Source organism: Phyllobates terribilis, unplaced genomic scaffold (assembly GCF_046119375.1).
Source record: "Phyllobates terribilis strain yellow unplaced genomic scaffold, ASM4611937v1 Scaffold_11__3_contigs__length_659146591, whole genome shotgun sequence".
NCBI classification, from domain to species: domain Eukaryota; kingdom Metazoa; phylum Chordata; class Amphibia; order Anura; family Dendrobatidae; genus Phyllobates; species Phyllobates terribilis.
The window spans coordinates 29,816,099-29,838,999 of record NW_027362771.1 but is presented as its reverse complement, the minus strand read 5'-3'; the positions used below and the strand labels follow the sequence as shown (position 1 = coordinate 29,838,999).

Genomic DNA, 22,901 nt, shown 5'->3' with positions numbered 1-22,901 from the left:
ACTGACACACTCCACAAGGTCCCAGAGTCTGGAGGAAGAGTGGAGAGGCCACAATCCAACCTGCTTGAGGTCTAGTGTGAAGTTTCCACAATCAGTGATGGTTTGGGGAGCCATGTCATCTGCTGGTGTAGGTCCACTGTGTTTTATCAAGACCAAAGTCAGCGCAGCCGTCTACCAGGAAACTTTAGAGCACTTCATGCTTCCCTCTGCTGACAAGCTTTTTGGAGATGGAAATTTCATTCTCCAGCAGGACTTGGCACCTGTCCACACTGCCAAAAGTACCAATACCTGGTGTAAAAACAACAGTATCACTGTGCTTGATTGGCCAGCGAACTCGCCTGACCTTAACCCCATAGAGAATCTATGTGGTATTGTCAAGAGGAAGATGAGAGACACCAGACCCAACAATGCAGACGAGCTGAAGGCTGCTATCAAAGCAACCTGGGCTTCCATAAAACCTCAGTAGTGCCACAGGCTGATCGCCTCCATGCCACATTGCCGCGTTGATGCAGTAATTGATGCAAAAGGAGCCCCGACCAAGTAAAAACATTTTTCAAGCTGTTGTTATAAAGTATTCTAATTTACTGAGATAATGACTTTTGTGTTTTCATTGGCTGTAAGCCATAATCATCAACATTAACAGAAATAAACACATGAAATAGATCACTCTGTTTGTAATGACTCTATATAATATATGAGTTTCCCTTTTTGTATTGAAGAACTGAAATAAATTTACTTTTTGATGATATTCTAATTTACTGAGATGCATCTGTAGCTGTGCGAATACTATGATGGCGGCACCACAGCCCTCCAAATAGTATGTGTGAAAACAAGCCCTTGTACGGCCGTGTAAGACAGACAAAAGTCGTGGCTTGTGCCATTGCAGGGTACAGCCTCAGGGGGGCGCGCCGGGATCACTCAGATCTCTAGCGGAAGCGCTCGGCTCCTGAGAACTACACGCCCCACAATGCTTCACTGAGGTGACGTCAGATTCGTGCGCCTTGCGTCCAGACCACGTGTGTCGCGTCTTGGTACTCTTCAGGGAAGCAAGATGGGAAAAGTGAGGAAGACGAAAAAGAACACATTCAACTACAGCGTGAACAGAAAGAAGCTGAAGCGCAGGGCGAGGAAGAAGGAAGCGCCACGTATCGCCTGGTGAGAACGGGGACATCCCCTGATACTGGCCGCCGGCGGCCTTACACCCGGAGCCGCTTGTCCGGACACCGCTCCAGTGCTGTGATCAGTCTGTCGGTCCTGGCAGTCCTCGTCCTCATACCGCCATGGTCAAGTTCTGTTACATCCTTATGTAGGAAGATACATTGTATAATCAGACCGTAAAGAGCGTGATTCCTGGAGAAGCAGCGCCGCCCCTGACCACATGCTGTGATTGGTACTGCAGGTTGTATAGAGCTGAGCTGTAATACTAGATGCTGCCGGCGGGGGCGCTGCTTAGCCATGTATAGGGAATCTCCTGGGTACAGTGAGCTCTGCGGGGCTCTGGATCCTGTGACCTGCGCGGTGCTGCGCATGCCTGGCCTCTGATCCATTGTACGGGACTGGCCCAGCACTGCGCTCCACAGTCTTCTAGACAATGAGTGGAGGCCACACATAAACAATCTAGGTTCTGAAGCCCCATCTCCATATCACTGGGGTCCTGGCGATAGGGAAGATCTTGTATTTTTTGGTGGGGCTTAACCCTTTAAGTTATAATTGAAGCAGAATAGTAATGTCTGCAGTCTATCCACACTATCACGGCAGGTAAAACGTGCTGGAGACTGGTGATTGCCCACATTCACTTGTACTCAGACTCCTGCGCAGGTTTTTACCCTTCTGGATGTTTCCAGTCACTGACAGTAAGGAACACGTCTTGACAGTGATGAACTGAAGAAAGAAGTGACTGTTGCAAAGCTGTCCGGGATTGAGCGTATCCCTACGCTGACTGCCACCCATATATACATCTGTATACACTGGAAAGCATCGCCCATCCACTCCCATTCACCAGATCTGTGTTGCACGTTTCAGCTTTTTTATATGGAATACCTCTATGTAGTTCAGAAGCTGAAGGTAGAGCAGCCTAGTGGAGGCCAGAATTCCACTATTCTGTCTACCATTGGGTGAATGGCTATGTATGACATGCACCAAGAACTTTCCCAGTGTACTACAGACGCTTCATTCCGTGTGAATATAGCTCTGTCATACCTCGTCCATGTAATGGTACGAGGGGTGTGTACATAGGGTGAGCTGAGACCTGGCGCCTCCATAACAAGAGGGTCCTAGTGGTTATTAGTGACTAATAAAAAAAAAATAGCAGGGATGGATCATTGCTCAGTGTTTACGCCCAAATACATGGAGGATGAGGCTTTTTGCTCTCTTATTGTGTATTGGCCATTCTCGCCTCTGATCTATTGGTCTCTTGGGCTATCGATGAACAGTATGTGGCTGGGGGTTCATTGTTGCTATAATACCCGGACCCCTACATACGGCAGATGCTTGGCACAATGTGTACTGGACTTCCTGCGTACAATTGCACAGGACAGAGTAATTACTTAAAGGGGTTTTCCAAAGCAGGTATAACATTGAGCCGGGAGTCTAATATGTGGAATAGTAACTGTGTAGTGTACTCGCTACTGTTTCAGCAGTCACGTGACTGTAAATGTGCTTTTCCATTCAGCCAATCATGGGCCAACTGCTTTCTCTTCCGCTGCTTTCAGTGATGTGCTGTTCCCCAGTCCAATGATGTCCTCTTCGAACCTTTTTGTTTGTTTTTAAGACCTCGAATACTGTGCCCTATCACCGAAGTGCGCTTAAAAATGTTACTGAGTGCCAGTAAAAAAGTGCAATAGGCTGGGGTGTAGCCGTTTCCGACAGAAGGACCCCTAGTAAACCACCCCCAATCCTCCAAGCCAAAAGCCACAACGAGGGTCAGGGAACAGTGGCCTCCCTTAGCCAAAGCTTAGAGAGGCCCAATCTTGCTCCCAGCATCCATCTAGGCTGCCACCCCAGTAGAAGCAGGAGCCAGTGTAGATCCTCTTCTAACCTGTATCATGGTTGCTGTGCTCTGTCCTGATATGTACAGCAGTACCAGCTCTTTGCATTAATCTTATATGTAATGCCCTTCTGAACACATCTTTGTCTGGTGTATTCAGGTTTTCAGTATCTGAGTGAGTAAATAGCCTGCGCTATGTGCAAACTGTGAACAAGTGAGAATTAATGATGTCATGTCTTCATTCCAGTGAGGAAATCAGAAAAGCTTGGGATGACAGCAGGTCTGTAGCTACTAATCTGGCCGAGATGGGTCTCGCTGCGGACCCCAACAAGACTCTCCCAATCCGGGAAGACGCAGTAAGTATTGCTGGAAGCGGATACTCAGCTATTAAATGAATTTACAGATCAACGCAAGAATACTTTAGTTTCTTTGCACAGTATTTTGTGATTGTCACAACTTATTCTTTTTTTCCCCCAAACACTCTAAAATCCATGAAGCTGTACTGGAGTTTATGACGTATTATATTAGTGACTGTTAGGAGATTTATAGCACACCGATTTATTTCACTGAACTCTGACAAGTTTTATTTTTTCCCAAGATTGTCATGAATGATATATGGATATTTACTTGCTGATTTGTGTGTGAAGCTAATGATCAGATGGGTGGTGGAAATCAAGACTGTTTAGGCCACGTTCACACGGTCAGTATTTGGTCAGTATTTATCATCAGTATGTGTAAGCCAAAATCAGGAGTGGCACAATAAGAGGAAAACTATAATAGAAACACGTCACCACTTCTGTATTATGACCCTCCTGGTTATGTCTTACAGATACTGAATGTGTGAACTTGGCTCATAAGAGGAAAACATCAAAATTGCAACAGTTAGTTGATAGTTATTAGGGTTAGGTTAATGAATGTCTTATTAAATCTTAAAGGGAACTAGTCATTGTCCCAAACACTATAAACCTGCAGATATAGGGTTAACAGCATTCTAAAACTGCGCGGCTGCCATACTGAAAGCCCGGCTATCTGCAGGAAACTAACTTTAACTCTCCCAGAAGCCTCTGGCTTACAGTTATGCAGGTGTGCCTTCAGTAACCATCGGGTATACAGTGAGTGGTGGCTGCAACCACACCCCGACACTGACTGACAGCTGTCTCTGCACTGTACTGAATGGTTACTTAAAGGGGTGATTCAAAGGCAAAAGTAAATTTTATCTAAATCCCCATCTATTTGATGTCGTCATCTAAGCTATTTTCTTATATAGTTACTTTAAAAATTCCCTACCTACTGTCACAGCCTCTATCCCCTCCCTGAAACGAAGCGTAATCAGAGACACTCGTTTCAGGGGCAGGGCTAGTCCCTATGCTGTGCATTGTTCGATGTGCACAGTGACAGCGTCTGCTCTGTTGTCCATTCAGATCTGCAGTATTGTTCCGGCAATACAGCAGTGTTACTATACTCGGCAGACACCAGTGACATCACCTGCGAGGGCGACACTGATTTCCTGCACGCCGGGTATTGCATCACTGTTGTGTTGCCGGCATAGTACTGCAGATCTGAGCGAGGCTGGCACTGTGCACAGCGCAGGGACTAGCTCAGCCCCTGAAATGAGCGTCACTGATGACGCTTCGTTTCAGGAGGGGCAGAAGCTGTGACAGTGGCTGACGCTTCTGCCCCCTGCTCTGATGCTTCTTTTGAGTAGCCCAGGATGCACTGGGGACACTCAAACGAATAGTTATCAGACAGGAAGTAAAAATAGACTACCAGACAGTGTAGTTAGGGAGTGATAGAGAATTTTTTTTAAAGCAAGTATATTTAAAAAAAATAGCTTAGATTATGGCATCAAATAGATAGGGATTTAGGTAACGTTTACTTTCGCATTCGGGCCACCCCTTTAAGTCGCGCCAGCACACCTGCATAACTGAAAGCCAGAGGCTTCTGGGAGGAAATAAGTCAATTTCCTCTCTGTAGCCGGGCTTTCATTGTGGCGGTCGCACAGCTTTAGAACGCGAATAACCCTGTATCCACAGGTTAATAGAAGTTTCTTGACATGACGAGTTCCCTTTAAAGAGAACCTACACATTATCATTTTAACTATGGGGTCCTAAGACCCCCACTGATCACTCTGAACCCTTGTGTGATGTGCTGTGGTCAAGAAACGGAAGCACACTGCGGAGTGGTGTTATTTCCAAAGGCACCAATTCATCAACCTATTTACATCCAAATTCTGACGTAAAAACGTTGAAAGTTGGGATACTTGTGTGCAACGTGCAGTTGTGACTTTTGGTGTTTTCATGGCACAATGGTCGGAGCTGTGAATGAGCCGGTATGTGGTGTGACAACATCCACCCACCAAATTCATCAAAAGAGACGGCGTTGCTTACACCAGAAATTTTACTCCAGCCCCTGACTGGAGTAACATTTCTGCAAGGAAAACAGACACACGCCACATAGAAGATGCGCCAAACTCATTAAGTGATGTATGCCTCTTAATGAATTCAGCTTATATTATTCCTGCACGCCCCTCATTATGAATGGCGTCTGAAATGTCAGTCTTAATGAGTCTGGCCAGAAGACTATGTATTGACCCTGTACATTGCTTTACATGCGTGCTTAGGTAGGAGCACAGCACCACTGCTTTATGAGCAGTGTGCAGCACATGAGTGTTTTGAGCAATGTGTATTTTTTTTTTGTGATTGTAGCGAGAAACTTCTTGATGTTTTCATACCTGTCACATGAGTAGGCACTAGTTCTTCTTTTACGTAGGTCACTTGGCAGCTGAGCTGTGGGAATTGATGGCGGCTTTATTATACTGGTAGAGGCGTAAATAAAGCAGGATAGTAACACTATGCACATACCGTTCTGTATGCATCTCCTCAGTCACTGATCTCTGGGGCCAGGGCATTGATTCCTGGAAACTTACATTTGTTCACATCCCTGTGTCAGTATGACCCTCTTCCTTGCATCTGCCATAAAGCGCACACTTCCTGCTGTAATGTCTGTACAGACAATAGGAAGGAAGACCCCCAGGAAAGGTTGACACTAATGTCACATTTCCATAAGGCTATGTTCCCACGATGAGTATTTGAGTTTTTGATGTTGTAGATTTTCTGCACCTATTAAGTCACTTGCATTTTTTTTCACGGTGTTTGTAAATGCGCTTTTTTATGCATGTCCCTGACGCTGCAGTTTTTCTTTGGTATGCCACGTTTTACATAAAGCTGCTTTGATTTTGATACCAGAAAGTATTTAGCTGATGTGCAAATTACATGCGGGTTTAGTACATTTCAGCAGCGTAAACACAAATGCAATTTTTACCATGGGATTCTCCGCATCTAATGGAATTATATGGGAAAATCTGCCGCGCACCGCAGGTCAGTTTATGCTGAGTTAAAACAAAAAAACAATTCACTTTTCTGGAACTGTAAGACAATGCATATTTTGTGCAGCGAAAATACACAATGTCAAAAACTCATCGTGAGGTGACAGCCTTAAAGGGGTTGTCCACTACTAGGGGAACCCCTTCTTGAACTAGATGTTTGGCCCTGATAAAATAAATAAGCCTATACTCACCACCTCGGGGTCCCGGGCTCTCCTGCGGTTGTTGTGACACGTGACCCAATCAGCGCTGACGTCACGGTCTCCGCCTTTGGACAAACTGAACATGAAGATGATGTCCGGCCTGCGGCTGATCTGACTTCCTCTTCATGATCAGTTCGACAGGAGGAGGGGACAGTGACGCCAGAGCTGATTGGGCCACGTGTCACAACAACAGCACGGGGACGCTGGGGAGAGCGAGTGTCGACACCGTGGGAACCGCGCCAGCATGGGACGTGAGTATAAGTGCTTTTATTTTATTGGGGCCAAGCTTAGGGTATGAAAAGGAGTTGTCCAAGTAGTGGACAACTTCTTTAAACTAACATCATGCTGCTGCTGGTTGTTAAATACCAAACACAATGATTTTTTTTTAATTGATAGTCATGTGTGGATTACATACGGTTTTTAGTCCATTTCTGCAGCGGTAACGCATTAAAAGCACATACGCGTTTTTTTACCTGGGAATTTTTTTTTTTTTTTTTTTTTTTTTTACCTGTAATGCAATTTTATGGGGAAAATCCGCACATGAAACTTATTACCCCTAAGAGAAATTGACATGTTGTGGACTTCAAATACGCACTGCAGGTCTGTTTGCATTGCTTAAAAAAATAACCACAGTGGGCATAATAGTCCTGTAAATCCTATCTACTTTGCTGGAACTGTTAGATGCTGTGTTCTTTGTGCAACGAAAATCCATAGCGTCAATGGGAACTTATCCTATTACAGCATATGATGGTCTGGTAATTCTGCTGCTTTGGTGTGTAAGGCTGAAGGATTGCAGTGCCTAATGAATGGGATTGAGGGTTCCTAATGGTGTATGTGTGATAAGCTGACACTTTTCCCAGCAATACTACATATTTTTTATTTAGTATTATCTGACTGATAGTTTGGGATTTCTGATAATCTGCCATCTTGGTGACTCAATAATTACCTTGATTAGATGTTGTTGTAGTTTTATGTAATAGTAAAGTAACTCATCAGGTATCGTAATACTGCTAATATACCCATCATTTTACTGTACTTTTTTCTTCATAGGGCACAAGTACTGGCCAAAAGTTTGTCCGAAAGCCGTATGTCCTTCAAGGTAAGACGTTCATAGCAAGTGAAGCTCCTGACACTTTCAGGAGATTACCAAGTGTCCATACAGGATTGGCAGAAATAATGTGATGCTTTATTCCACACAGCCCTCCATACAGTATGATGGGCCCCCACACTGCCCTCCATACAGTATGATGGGCCCCCACACTGCCCTCCATACAGTATGATGGGCCCCCACACTGCCCTCCATACAGTATGATGGGCCCCCACACTGCCCTCCATACAGTATGATGGGCCCCCACACTGCCCTCCATACAGTATGATGGGCCCCCACACTGCCCTCCATACAGTATGATGGGCCCCCACACTGCCCTCCATACAGTATGATGGGCCCCCACACTGCCCTCCATACAGTATGATGGGCCCCCACACTGCCCTCCATACAGTATGATGGGCCCCCACACTGCCCTCCATACAGTATGATGGGCCCCCACACTGCCCTCCATACAGTATGATGGGCCCCCACACTGCCCTCCATACAGTATGATGGGCCCCCACACTGCCCTCCATACAGTATGATGGGCCCCCACACTGCCCTCCATACAGTATGATGGGCCCCCACACTGCCCTCCATACAGTATGATGGGCCCCCACACTGCCCTCCATACAGTATGATGGGCCCCCACACTGCCCTCCATACAGTATGATGGGCCCCCACACTGCCCTCCATACAGTATGATGGGCCCCCACACTGCCCTCCATACAGTATGATGGGCCCCCACACTGCCCTCCATACAGTATGATGGGCCCCCACACTGCCCTCCATACAGTATGATGGGCCCCCACACTGCCCTCCATACAGTATGATGGGCCCCCACACTGCCCTCCATACAGTATGATGGGCCCCCACACTGCCCTCCATACAGTATGATGGGCCCCCACACTGCCCTCCATACAGTATGATGGGCCCCCACACTGCCCTCCATACAGTATGATGGGCCCCCACACTGCCCTCCATACAGTATGATGGGCCCCCACACTGCCCTCCATACAGTATGATGGGCCCCCACACTGCCCTCCATACAGTATGATGGGCCCCCACACTGCCCTCCATACAGTATGATGGGCCCCCACACTGCCCTCCATACAGTATGATGGGCCCCCACACTGCCCTCCATACAGTATGATGGGCCCCCACACTGCCCTCCATACAGTATGATGGGCCCCCACACTGCCCTCCATACAGTATGATGGGCCCCCACACTGCCCTCCATACAGTATGATGGGCCCCCACACTGCCCTCCATACAGTATGATGGGCCCCCACACTGCCCTCCATACAGTATGATGGGCCCCCACACTGCCCTCCATACAGTATGATGGGCCCCCACACTGCCCTCCATACAGTATGATGGGCCCCACATAGGGGTGGTGGTTTGTGTGTCATGGGCCAAATTAAACCTCCCAGAGGGCCAGATTTGGCCCACAGGCCAGAGTTTGACACACATGGTCTAGAACTATGTCTTGAGGCTATGTCTATGCCATGATAATGACACGCTCTCTTCTTTGTTTATAATGCAGTTCCCTAATACAGGATGAAAGTGGACATTTGCTCCTCACACCAGAGTGCAGTGCCATTAGAACGGCTAGTGGACAGATTCCAGATACTACATTTTATAGTATACAGTAAAGGGCTAATTTGAGTGTGACTCTCAGCACATTGGGTTTCCGTGAAAGCTTATTTGTACTCTTTACCTTTCAGAACTAAAGGCATCAGCCAGCCTGCCATCCAAAAGAACAATGGGCATTTCTTCTGACATGGTCTTTTATGTTCGCCACATGGTAGAAAATTATGGTGAAGACTACAAGGTATTATGCTTGTATGAATCTATATTGAACTGGGTCTTCCAACTACATCCCTTGGATCCTTTGCCCCTCACTGTCGGTATGGCTCAGTCCCATATGATGGGACGTAAAATGACCTCGTCATCTAGTCACTGTACACCACAACGACATTTTGTCTATAGTGATATAAAATCCCACAGTAACCATTAGATCATACAGAAATGTAATATTACATTCACTGACTGTAATGTGATGCTGCCTAGTTTCCGTAAGTTATTTAACCCCTTAGTGACCAGACCAATTTATTTATTTTTTTAAATCTGACCAGTGTCACTTTGTGGTAATAACTCTGGAACGCTTCAACATATCCTATGAATCTTGAGATTGTTTTTTTTTGTGACACACGATACTTTATATTAATGGTAAATTTAAGTTAATGTGTTTTGCTTTCATTTATAAAAAAATAACATAAGTTCGACACAATTTTTTAAAAATCTGCAATTTTCAAACTTTGACTATCCCTTTAATCCAGATAGTCACATCACACAAAAAACATTAATACCTTTTCCCTCATGTCTGCCTTACATCAGCACCATTTGTAATGTGTTGTGGTGCTTTATTTTGTTAACATTTTAGAAGGTTTAAAAATGTAGCAGTAATTTTTCATTTTGTCAAGGAAAGTTACAAAACGTATTTTTATAGGGACCTGTTCAGTTTTGAAGTGACTTTGGGTGTCCTATATATTGGAAACCATCCAAAAGTGATACAATTTTAAAAACCGCACCCCCTCAACGTATTCAAAATTGCTTTCAAATACACTTCTCAGAAAATAAAGGGAGCACTTAAACAACAGAATATAACGCCAAGTAAATCTAACTTCTGTGAAATCAAACTGTCCACTTAGGAAGCAACACTGATTGACAATCAATTTCACATGCTGTTGTGCAAATGGAATAGATAATAGATGGAAATTGTTGGCAATTATCAATAAAGGAGTGGTTCTGCAGGTGGGGACCACAGACCACATCTCTGTACCAATGCTTTCTGGCTGATGTTTTGGTCACTTTTGAATGTTGGTTGTGCTTTGGTAGCATGAGACAGACTCTACAACCCACAGAAGTTGCTCAGGTAGTGCAGCTCATCCAGGATGGCACATCAATGTGAGCTGTGGCAAAAAGGTTTGCTGTGTCTGTCAGCGTAGTGTCCAGAGGCTGGAGGCGCTACCAGGAGACGTGGAGGGGGCCGTAGGAGGGCAACAACCCAGCAGCAGGACCGCTACCTCCGCCTTTGTGCAAGGAGGAACAGGAGGAGCACTGCCAGAGCCCAGCAAAATGACCTCCAGCAGGCCACAAATGTGCATGCACAAACGGTTAGAAACCGACTCCATGACGGTGGTATGAGGGCCCGACGTCCACAAATGGGGGTTGTGTCCACAGATGGGGGTTGTGCTCACAGCCCAACACCGTGCAGGACGCTTGGCATTTGCCACACAACACCAGGATTGGCAAAGTCGCCACTGGCGCCCTGTGCTCTTCACAGATGAAAGCAGGTTCACACTGAGCACGTGACAGAGTCTGGAGACGCCGTGGAGAGCAATCTGCCTGCAACATCCTTCAGCATGACTAGTTTGGCTGTGGGTCAGTAATGGTGTGGGGTGGCATTTCTTTGGAGGGCCGCACAGCCCTCCATGTGCTCGCCAGAGGTAGCCTGACTGCCATTAGGTACCGAGATGAGATCCTCAGACCCCTTGTGAGACCACATGCTGGTGCAGTTGGCCCTGGGTTCTCCTAATGCAGGACAATGCCAGACCTCATGTGGCTGGAGTGTGTCAGTAGTTCCTGCAAGATGAAGGCATTGAAGCTATGGACTGGCTCGCCCGTTCCCCAGACCTGAATCCGATTGAGCACATCTGGGACATCATGTCTCGCTCCATCCACCAACGTCACGTTGCACCACAGACTGTCCAGGAGTTGGCGGATGCTTTAGTCCAGGTCAGGGAGGAGATCCCACAGGAGACCATCCACAACCTCATCAGGAGCACGCCCAGGCGTTGTAGGAAGGTCATACAGGCAGGTGGAGGCCACACACACAATACTGAGCCTCATTTTGACTTGTTTTAAGGACATTACATGAAAGTTGGATCAGCCTGTAGTGTGTTTTTCCACTTTAATTTTGGGGGTGACTCCAAATCCAGGCCTCCATTGGTTAATAAATTTGATTTCCATTGATGATTTTTGTGTGATTTTGTTGTCAGCACATTCAGTTTTGTACAGAACAAAGTATTCAATGAGAATATTTCATTCATTCAGATCTAGGATGTGTTATCTGAGTGTTCCCTTTATTTTTATGAGCAGTGTAGTTCATTAACCATTCCAGTGCTTTTCTGGAATTAATGCAAAATGGGATGACAAGAATTAAATGTTTTTTACCACCTAAATTTTGCTATAGCCGGCAGACTCTAAGGCCGTTATTTGGCCATGAACTGCAATGGGAAACATCAGGACCACGCGATCAAGATCTCAGGGTGTTGATGGGGTTAAAGAGGGAGCCCCCACACTCTGTTAACTATTTAGATTCTGTAGTCACTATTGACAGCAGCATCTAAGGGGTTAAACATCCGTGGTCAGTGCCAACACTGATCGTGGCTGATGCAGCAAGTTGTCAGCTATAGTGTACAGGTGACAGCTACAGGATAGTCACCTGACGGGGAACGCTAGTCTCTTATATCTCAGATCAGTAAAAAGATGTATTGGCGGTCACAGGGGTTAATGACCAGTGATGGATGTATCTATGCTCTGTCAGGTACTATATCTTTACAGCTATATGGTAGTTTCTAGTTATAGTTTATATGCAATCCAAAATTTAAACAGCAGGAAGAAAAAGTCATGCAATGATGGAAATCAGAGGATGGATAGACAGGTTATTCATATGCAAATGGTGAAAAAATAACAAAATGTTAAAAAATCTCGATGTATCAGATTTGAGAAATTCGTGTACTTTCACACCTTGACTGATATCAATGAGATTATTAACAGATATCCGAGGAATGTTCTGCCGCGCTGAATGCACTTGAGTAAATCATTAAGATCTGCTGCTGGCAACTCCCTTTGCAATTGACGATCAATGTCATCCTTCATGTGCGTGATGGGAGTCAAGTCTGGAGACGCTGAAGGCCATGGTACTACATTTAGGCCATGCAGGCGCCTCACAGTAGCACAAGCAACATGTGGTCTGGTGTTAGTGTTGAAAATTAGCTTCTAGGACACTTAGGAGAAATGGCCGTACCACTGGTTCCATGTCCTAATCAATGTAATACGGAGCTGGTAGTGTACCTGGAATGAGGACTAGAGAGGTCCGATTACCATACATTATGCCACACTATAATCCACGGAGTAGGACTGATGTGATGTGCTCTCATGAAGAACTTTTCATGGCCAGGACCACATGGTCTCCAGCCCAATCTCCAGCAACCATTGCATCCAAGACAAAGTGGAACTAACTGATAAAGATGATAGCTCTCCATTGACTTGCTTTGCACCATATTGGCCTTTGAGAGTATTGGCACAAGGACAAACTATTACCTGTAGCTAGATGTCTGGCTCCTAGTCAAATGTTGAGCAGACAGCTTCTGATTAGTTTGTGTGGACACTTGGGCTTGGTATGTGTCGTCTAGTTTCTCTTGCAGTACAGACTAGATCAATTGTGGAACCAGTGGCAGCGCCAGGCCACATCTTACTCGTGGTACTGTGAGTGGCCGAAATGTGCTACCATGCCCTGTAGTGTCTGGAATTGTCTCCCGTCGAGTACATCTGGGATGTCATTGCTCAACAATTGCCAAGGGAGCTGCCAGCAGCGCATCTTGATGATTTGCTTGCCCATTCAGCATGGCAGAACACTCCTCAGATTGCTGGGAACTGATGTGTGACTATGGCAGCCAGAAGCCTGCTGAAGGCCCCTGTAACTTTAGCTAGGCTTTCTGTGAAGCGTAGCCATGGGCTGAGTTTAATAGGAGAACCGCAAGTTCACTATGTACTGCAATACTGTTGTAACAATGCTTTGGTCGGCTCTCCCATACATGACAGAACAATGGGGTCGGCAGTCCAAAATTGGACGTGTGATCAACATCTCTCCTGATGCCCCACACACATTTGACAATCAGCTGAATCCCAGTATCAGCGGGTTAGGTCAACATTAGTCTGTGTATGTTCAAAAAACAAGTGAAACTTTATTAACTCTTTCTTAAAACACAAGCCATTGTAAAACTTGCAAATTTATCAGTAGGCTTAATATGCATGATGACTTGGTTTAAGGGAAATTTAACTACAACTATAGAAATCTGATGTGGTAAAAAGGCCATCTCGCCCAACACTCCCACACTCTTGGCCGAGCGCTACTGTGTTCTTTATGAGAAAGTTGTAGGCTGACATGAGAAGGATTTCCTTTTAGTTAAGAATCCTAGAGTGGCAACATTCTACATGCTTCCTAAGGTTCACAAAGACCTTGAGAATCCACTGGGTAGGCCTATTGTCTCTGGTATAGGAAACCTGACAGAAAAAGCAAATCAATGGCTTGATCAGGAATTAAGGGGATATGTATACGATCTTCCTTCCTATACCAGAGACACTATGCAGGTTCTACAAGAATTACAAGGCTACCAATTAGATGAACGGGAGATTTTTGTTACTTGTGATGTGGAGAGCCTTTACACTAGTATAGACCAAGAGATAGGCTGTAAAGCCGTGGAATTCTTCTTATGCAAGGATCAAGAATATAATCCTGTACGCAGAAGATTTGTTTTGGATCTTTTGAAATTTATTTTGAAACGTAACTTTTTTTCTTTTTGACGGCCGCATCTATCTCCAAACGCGGGGTACCGTGATAGGTGCGGCCGTAGCGCCAACTTCTGCTAACCTATATTTAGGATGATGGGAGGAAGAGATAGTCTTTGCTGAAAATATGTTACCATATGTGAACTGCATTGTGACATGGAAACGTTATATTGATGACGTGCTAATTATGTGGAGGGGCACGGAAGAAAAACTAAAAGCAATTATAGACATTCTAAATAATTCCCTCAACTTAACTTACGTTGACTTTTCATAGGCAAAAGATCCCCTTTTTAGATATAATGATACAGAGAGACATAAACAATGTGGTTCAAACTGACCTGTATAGGAAGGAAACCTCCACCAACAGCATCTTAGATGCTGGAAGCGCTCATTCCATTGGTACCATCCGGTCAATTCCAAAGGGGGAATTTTTCCGCCTACGACGTAACTGTTCAACTTTTGAATGTTTTAAAGAACGGGCTTGAGAATTGAAAATAAGACTCCTCGAAAGGAATTATGCCCTTAGAACTGAGAGGAAGGAATTATTGGTTCCTAAGACGAACAGAGAAGATGACAATACCGTGAGATTTATCACAGAATATCACGAGGAATGGAAAACAATGCTGGATATATTGAACAAACATTGGGACATTATCCAATCGGATGTGGACCTTAAGAATTGTGTGACATCTCGGGCCTCGTCTGGATATAGAAAAACTACTTCAGTTTCAAGCCTTTTAGTATCCAACCATTTCAAGAGAAACAATGTGTCAATAAGGACAAAAGATCCGGCGGTTTTTCCATGCAAAATGTGCAAGGCATGCCGGATCTTGATCCCAGTGAAATCATTTATGGATGCATTTGGGGGAAAAATGTATAATTCACCACCTTAACTGTACAACCAGTGGGGTGGTCTACTGTCTTGAATGTACATGTGGACTTAGATACATTGGAAAAACAGTAGGGGATTTGAGGACCCGTATAAGGGAACACATCCAAAGCATTGTTAATTTTGATAGAGATGAGAAAAGGAGTCAGGAGCTAAATAAACTATTTACGCCAACACCAATCGCGAGACATTTTAAGAACAAACATCAGTTGCAGTGGAAGGATCTTAAGGGTTGGGCGATATGCCAGTTAAAATTGGACAGTAGGGGTGGAGATTTGGATTCCATGCTTCTGAAGAGAGTGAGAGGATTTTTAGGTGTAATTCCGTGAATCCATATGGATTGAATGAGAGCTTCAATTTTGGGTGTTTCCTGTAAGATTACTGGTAACCCCTAATTGGTCCACTTTATTTATGAGGATATGAGTAGAATAATATATTGTATGTCCCCCGGTACTTGCGGGATGGCACATATCTGGGGAATATGGAATTAAAGTATTTCATACTATTGTGCCATAGGGTTAAACTGTGGTCACAAACTTTATATTCTTGTAGATGGGATTAGGGTCCAAAAATCCCCCCCCCCCCCCCTTTTCTTTCATCTTTCCCCAAAAAAAACCCTCCTTCCCCCGTGTTTTCTTCTCTAAACTATACTGATGGGGTTTTAGATGTAATTAATCTTATATGGGAATACTCATATGTGACGTCAATTTGATAAGGATAAATATGCAATTTAATCATGAGAAAAACCTCTGGGTTTCTTTTTCTTGGTATGCTGCAATTATTCTCAATGAAATTAGAGATTTGTATGAAGATTGATAGAGAATTCGTTTGTTTAAGAATTTATATAGGAGAACTGATATTCTGTTTCATTGTGTATACAATTTATTATGACATATGTATATGAAATCGTCTATCTAATTGTGTGTAACATTTTGATTGGCTGATTTCTCTGTCAATCTTGATTGAGGGTATAAATATCTGGGACCTGTGGCCGACTTTGCCCTTAGAAAAAGCTGGTATACCGGCGAAACGCGCATCAGGGACTTTACTCTGGTTTAATGGGAATGTTAGGAAGAAGTATAAAAAAGCCCCAAGACAGTATAGGCCGTCACGGTGTGTCTAAGTAAAACCGCTAGAGTGTTATAGCGATAAGACATGTGAGCCGTGCATGCTGACCGCGTGTGCAGGCAGTGGGGAGTACTCCACACCATAATAGCACAGACTGCTTTACCTTTAGCAGCCGGGAGATACCTCTTTACCGGTGACGATCAGCTGTGCGGGCAGGCAGGCTGATATAAGGCATATATAGCAGTGGAATTACACTGCACGGTGCGGCATGCTAATATCGAGCACCCCAATTGCAATAATTATACACTTGGCTGGGGTGAACATAAATTTTTACAACATAGATCGTCTGATGCTCGGCGGCTAGGAGACTCTCTCCTTTATCTCTATCAGCGGTGATCAGCTGTGCCGGCCGGCAGGCTGACATAGGATATATGCAGTAGTGAATTACGCTGCATAAATCCGTCACGATAATAACACTGAGCACTCCATTTGTACACACACACATGTACCGGGGGTGAGGATAGAAATCTAACAGGATAATTTATTTGAAAGTCAGGTCGCAGAGACTATTCACCATGACTATTAATGCACATATCTGTCAAAGGGGCAATGTATAATATACAGCTATAGCCTAATGATTTAAGGGATGGGGCTACAGCATTCCAAATTAATCTAGCATACCATTTAAGCAGATTCACTAGTGGGTACCGTCCATACTAGGATGGTTACCCTATATGCATCTTTGGATGCATGAGTAAATTTACTCTTCCAATATTTTAAAATAATCTAATAAAGCCTATGAATTTTAATGATCATATATCCACATTCTTTGTATTTTCCCCCTCCATCTTTTTGATATGACATATCGGCCAGCAGCTTATCTCAGGGAGAACAATGTGATCAGCAGTTCAAAATCAAACATGCGTAATTGACTTCTCCCCTGACTATCAGTTGACCGGCACTCCCATACACATTAGACCATCGGCCTCACCCGTCAATATCGGCAGATTCAGCCAGCGTTAGTCTGTGTGTGCGGGCCTTAGGCTGCGTACCCTCTGTGCGTTTTTCAAGTGGTTTTGGTTGGAAGTAGATAAAGAACAAGGAGGAATCTTTAATGGATATATACTTTGGCGTTGCCTTAAGTCTAAAGGCCCAGCAAGACTAGCTGATAATAGAGAATGAGTGTCAATTATTGTATGTAGCCGATGGGACTGCCGCTCATCTAAATGGCCCTTTAGATGGACTTAATAAAAGCTCAAATTTCAGCATGGTGTTCTAGGTATTTGTCTGAATGCCTGCATTGGTGGACCCACTCACGTGAGACTGCATAGGTTTCTACTGAGAATCTGAAAGCCTAGGTGATTGTCATTATGTTGTAACTATAAAAGTTTCTGAAGTTTGTAATGAGCTTTAGATATTTTGCAATCCTGTGGTTGGTCTATTAATCCAAGTGCTTGATATACTACGCATGCTGGATAAAGGAGGCAGGGTCCATAAGCTTTGCTCACATGTGTTTTTCATCTATAATCTCCTCATCTTCTACTGCACGTGACTGGCAGATGATGGGTGCACGTGTACGGAGTGATTCTACATGGCCGCCACATGCCTCTAACAGGAGCAATTGTCAATCACTGACCGAGGCAGCCGGGGCTTGCTAACAACACCTGTCCCTGCCACCTTGGTACTCAATGAAGGCCGACCTTCGATTCATAGGAGTACAAATAATAGCAAATATGCTTTAATTTGATTCTATCACTGCTTCTATAAAATGTACTTTAGTTTTTTTCCACCATGGCTCAAAGGGTAGAATAAAAACCACCAAAAAGCCAAAATTAGTAGCAAAATGTAAAACTTGACATGCAAAAAAATAAGCCCTCATACAGCTATAATCACTGGAAAAACATGGATAAAGAAATTTGTTAAAAATAAAGACTTATTTTTTTAACAGTAAAATATACAAAAATTGTCCGTAAAAATAAAACCCAAAAAACAATTAACATTAGGTTTACAGATGTAAGATTTTTTTTTTCTTCTTTTCGGTATAGTACACTGCGAAATTTCAATGCGTCTCCCCTTTAAAAATGAAAAAAAAAATCTTGTCCTCATATGGCATAGTCTATGGAAGCTAAAGCAGAAAACAGAAATTTTGTCAAATGGACTTGTACCTGAAATAATTATATATCTAAACCGGTTTGTTGATTGCTGCAGATTTATTGTACAGAACGAGTTTACCGTGCATCTGAACTTTTCTCATATAAATGCTGAAGTTAGACAAATGGAAATGTGAACGTCGCCTGTGTCACTTAAAAAAAATAATCTTAATTCGTGTGCAAAACTTCTGTTCCATTACTGGTGCAAACGAAAGCAGAAGGGCCCATCTGGATACCGTTTTGTGTCAGGTTTTAGAAAAGAAAAAGAAGGTTCTGCTTGATGCGCTCTTTCTAAACGGAACAGACGAGAAGAACGTGCAAATCTGAACTTAGATGCACTCTTGGGCACCTTAAAGAAGTTGTCCACTACTTGGGCAACTTGTCATACCCTACTTCTGTCCCCGATAAAATAAAAATGCTTATACTGTCATCTGGTGCTGCTCCAGTGGTCCCAGGGCTCCTGTGTTGTTGCTGTGACACATGGTGCCCAAGCAGCGCTAGTGTCACTGTCTCTGCCTTCGGACAAACTGAACATGAACAGGAAGTCAGAGATCAGCCGTAGCCCAGACTTCCTCTAAATGTTCAATTCGACAGAAGGTGGGCACAGTGTCTGCCTTCTGTAGCCCCTGGACCGCGAGTGCTGGAATAACACCGGCATAGGAGGTGAGTATAAGCTTTAGTAGTGGACCACCCCTTTAACTCCTTCTCGATTATAAGACGTAATAGTATATCTTATGTCTGGTCCCTGTGTATGAAGCGGGCTCAAAAGCTAAGCGTTCACCATACTTGACAGCGCCATTTAAAAGCAGTTGAACACTGCAGGTCAACTGCTTAAATGACGCTGTCAATCTGTGAGAGCGACGTCCACGTGGCGTGATTGCAGTAAACAGATCGGCTGTTCTGACAGCTGGGGGCCTGCTGCAGGCCTCAATCACCACCATCTTTGTCCTTAAGAGCAGCGAGTACATGGACTTCATAGGAGAATGTCTCACTATTTACTGCAATACATTGGTAACCAAAACTGTGCAAGCTTAGTATTGACTTAGTAAATGACTTGAGAAAACTGTCATTTTTACTGCAAAATAATCGCCATAAAAAAAAAAAAAATTTGGAATTGTGTTTTTTGCACAATTTCACCACACTTGAATTATTATTTATTTTTTTTTACCATTTTCCAGTACATTGAGGGGCAAAATGAATGCTGTCATTTAAAAACTACAACAACTCCCCCCAAAAATGTCTTTTAGAAGAAAGGGAGGAAAAATGAAAGGTCAAAAATGGAGAATTGCCATGATGAAAAGGGGTTAATACTGTGCTTTCCATCTTAAATGCATTAAGCCACTATTATAATTTTTGCCCATCCAAGCAATGTTGTAGTGAACTGTTGAGACTTGTGCCAAGAATAGGAGTGATCACTGTCTGTTTGCTGGGCCTCCACTGATTGAAGCATGCGCACATCCACTTCATTCATTCCCAATGAGTGTCAGAAAAACGGATTCTATGCCGATGGTGAAAATGGATGAAAATTGGATTCTGCACATTGATCTTTCAGTCCACTTTTTTTTTTTCTTTTCATATGTGAGGGGGGGGGGGGGATCTATAATATGAATTAGAAGAAGCTAAACAGTCAATGAGAAATTGCCAATATTAGGATGGTACCAGTATGCTCTGTGTTTTTCACAGACCTGTTGACCACTGACTCGGGTTTTTCGTTTTTTCCTGGGACACTGTCAACAAAATAGAGGGGGGAAAAAAGTTTCTTGCACGAATTTACAGACTATAAGGCTGTGTTGTTTGGTCTGTTCTGTGTCTCCTCGCAATAGCCAGCACTCTTGCTTTGGTGGCCGTTGATGATGTCTTTGTCATCCATCCAGCGCTGTGAATTTCGGCATGAAGTTGAAAGCACAAACCAGTGCAGCTTTCACTTCTGTGTCAGTCCTCGTCGGGGCGGAGGGAAGTAAGCCTGCACAGGTGCGAGAGACACTGCACTGGGTGGACTTTGATGGACATGGATGATGTAGCAGATGTTGTCCATGTCCATCAAAGTTGGAAAGCCAGCTATAGCGGAGAAAGGAGCGACACTTAGCGGATTGGACCACAGCTATTCGCATACAGTGCATGAGGCTTATATAAGGGATTTTTCCTTATTTGCGGGGGAGCTGGGGTCTGACACAGCAGTCGAGCACCATGTGTATCAGAGAACTTGAACTTAGAAGTGGCCTTCTAGTTTAAAGGGAACCTGTCAGCAGGATTGTGCTAAGGTTAGGGATGTTACATTGATTAGAATGGTAAATGAAATGCATCTTGTGGTTCTTGTTTAATCTGCATTTGCAGTTTTGAGATGATGAGATGCTCGTGCCCCGGGCGGCCTGTGGGCAGGGCGTTTTTTTTGTTTGTTTGTTTTTGATACTCTGGCCTCATCGTCATCATTCTGGGCTTAAATGACAGGTCGCTGATCCTTCAGTGACCTGCCTCCTATTTTAAATACTGCGCTTGTACAGTTGATATTGTGGTCTCTTAAAAAAAATAAATAAATAATTTTAAGTCTAGCAAAATGGTGCCGGCGCCCGCTGATAGATGCTACTGCTCATGCGACGCGGCCATTTTACTGGAGTCAAATTTATTATTTTTTTTGCTCCAACAAAATGGCTGCGGCGCAGTAGCATCTAGCGGTGGGCGCCGACACCATTTTACTGGAGTTAATTTTTTTTAAAAAGACCACAATATGAACTGCGCAACTGCAATATTTAAAATGGGAGTCAGGTCACTGAAGGTTCAGTGATCTATCATATAAGCCCAGAACTATGCGAACAGAGCACCACAAAGACCTGCTCCGGAGCTCCATTAACTCCAAACTGCAAACACAAATTGTGCCAAGTAGTTCTTGTGTAATCTTTAAAGGAAACAGGTCACCAGGTTTTCCCTGTATAATCATGCAGTGGTCATCATTTTAATGACGTCACGTCCACTATGCAGCAGAAAACAACCACATGAGAACATGGCTTAAGTGATACATGTTCTAGGTGTGAAAACTGCAGAGAAACATGGACGTCTGAATGAGGCCTTTTAAGAGGGTTGAATTCTTGTTGGATGTCAATGCCCCAGCGCTGCAAAGTTTACTCAGAATTTTGGCCAAGTTCTAGATTAGCTCTTGTAAAATCTCATCTGTAATATGCTGGTTCTCAGAGTTGTGTGTGCATATTCATAAGTTACCCTGTAGTAGTCTAAAATGCCTCTATGAAAGCTGGAGATTTCTTTCCTACCAATGTCATTCACTCAATGTTTGTAATTTGTGAATCTGGCCTCCTTCCAGGTTGGGGCTTTGTTTTTCTATGTTTGTACTGCTTTGTTAAAAAAATTAAAAATATCAACTTTTCTTACAGGCAATGGCACGAGATGAGCAAAATTACTACCAGGACACCCCAAAACAAATCCAGCGTAAAGTGGACCTGTACAGGCGGCATCACCCTAGTGACTACCAAGCTCTGATCACATCGAAAACAAAACAATGACAACGTGATGGGTCTATGGCCCACAGGAAAAGCCAAGACTTGGAGAAAGTAAAAATGAGAGAATAGAGTGGGGAGAGGAGACTTATCAAGCTGAATGTGCCAGAAAACTTGTGTTTCATAAGTTTTAGACACTTTCTGAGCCTTATCTAATGAGTGGGTATGAGGTGCTTATGTGCAAAATATCATGTTGCAAATTTCTAGCCCAAAGTATTTGAAGTAACAGACCCCGAAGAACAGTCTAAAAATACGCCAGATTTAGCAAACATTTATCACTGTCTAATCAATGTTTGTGCTAAGAATTAGCCAGTATTGGCAGATCTGCTCCTCTGGATCCTGGGCACTGTCAGAAGATCCAACTGAACATTAAAAGTAACAGAAGACTTGAGAAATTGGATGGGACAGGAAAATACCATGAAATAGACAAAGGACATAATCATGTTATCTTCTAATAAATACATTTTATGTGCTTCAATAACAATAACCACAAACCATAAGAATTTATTTTTTTCTTAGAAAAACAAAAGTGTCTATGAAATAAATTATCAGTGGAATCTTTCAAACAGGAGGTGAGGACCTGCCCCACTTCTGTGCCCCCCAATACCCAAATACTACACCTATGGCAGCTGTCGGTCAGTCCGGACCAAGATCCTTCCTCTCCAGCAGTATCCCTCAGTACAGACACATCCCAGGCGGTGTCCATTAGGCACTTTTCTCTCTTGCCAGAGAGGTCTTCTAGTGATTGCTTTGGAGAGGATTGGTGTTTGCCTCGGTTTCCTGGAGTTTGTGCAGCTTTTCCTCCAGCATTGATCGCACAGTCTGTAGAGAGGTGCTGTTCCCATAGCCATCATACACTGCACTGGTCCCCAGCAGCGTCACTTCTCTCAGCCCTTGAATTCTGTGCAGTGACAGCTCTGAGAAAATGTCTGAGGTGCTTAGAGCAGACCTACAATCCTGAAGAGAGAGGTGTTAAATGCTGTGCACAGCC

General features: G+C 44.0%; 2 protein-coding genes across 2 annotated transcripts in view; one reads left to right on the top strand and one right to left on the bottom strand.

Annotated features, from left to right (window-relative positions):
* The first annotated feature begins 980 nt into the window (after positions 1 to 980).
* On the top strand, positions 981 to 21,955 carry NOP16 (NOP16 nucleolar protein). The gene is made up of 5 exons (XM_073651164.1): positions 981 to 1,155; positions 3,234 to 3,342; positions 7,622 to 7,670; positions 9,386 to 9,492; positions 21,788 to 21,955. The coding sequence occupies exons 1-5, from the start codon at positions 1,052 to 1,054 to the stop codon at positions 21,914 to 21,916; spliced, it is 498 nt and encodes a 165-aa protein (XP_073507265.1). The 5' UTR covers positions 981 to 1,051; the 3' UTR covers positions 21,917 to 21,955.
* Positions 21,956 to 22,217: 262 nt separating this feature from the next.
* Positions 22,218 to 22,901, bottom strand: part of ARL10 (ARF like GTPase 10) — a 55,713-nt gene continuing 55,029 nt past the window's right edge. Inside the window, exon 4 of the mRNA XM_073651163.1 lies at positions 22,218 to 22,867. Coding sequence (XP_073507264.1) covers positions 22,649 to 22,867 — 219 coding nt within the window. The 3' untranslated portion in view covers positions 22,218 to 22,648. The remainder of the gene's footprint in view (positions 22,868 to 22,901) is intronic.

Coding starts and splice junctions, on each gene's coding strand:
- NOP16 (XM_073651164.1), top strand. CDS start 1,052: ATGGGAAAAGTGAGGAAGACGAAAAAGAACACATTCAACTACAGCGTG. Junction 3,343..7,621: donor TCCCAATCCGGGAAGACGCA/GTAAGTATTGCT, acceptor TTTTCTTCATAG/GGCACAAGTACTGGCCAAAA. Junction 7,671..9,385: donor AAAGCCGTATGTCCTTCAAG/GTAAGACGTTCA, acceptor TTTACCTTTCAG/AACTAAAGGCATCAGCCAGC.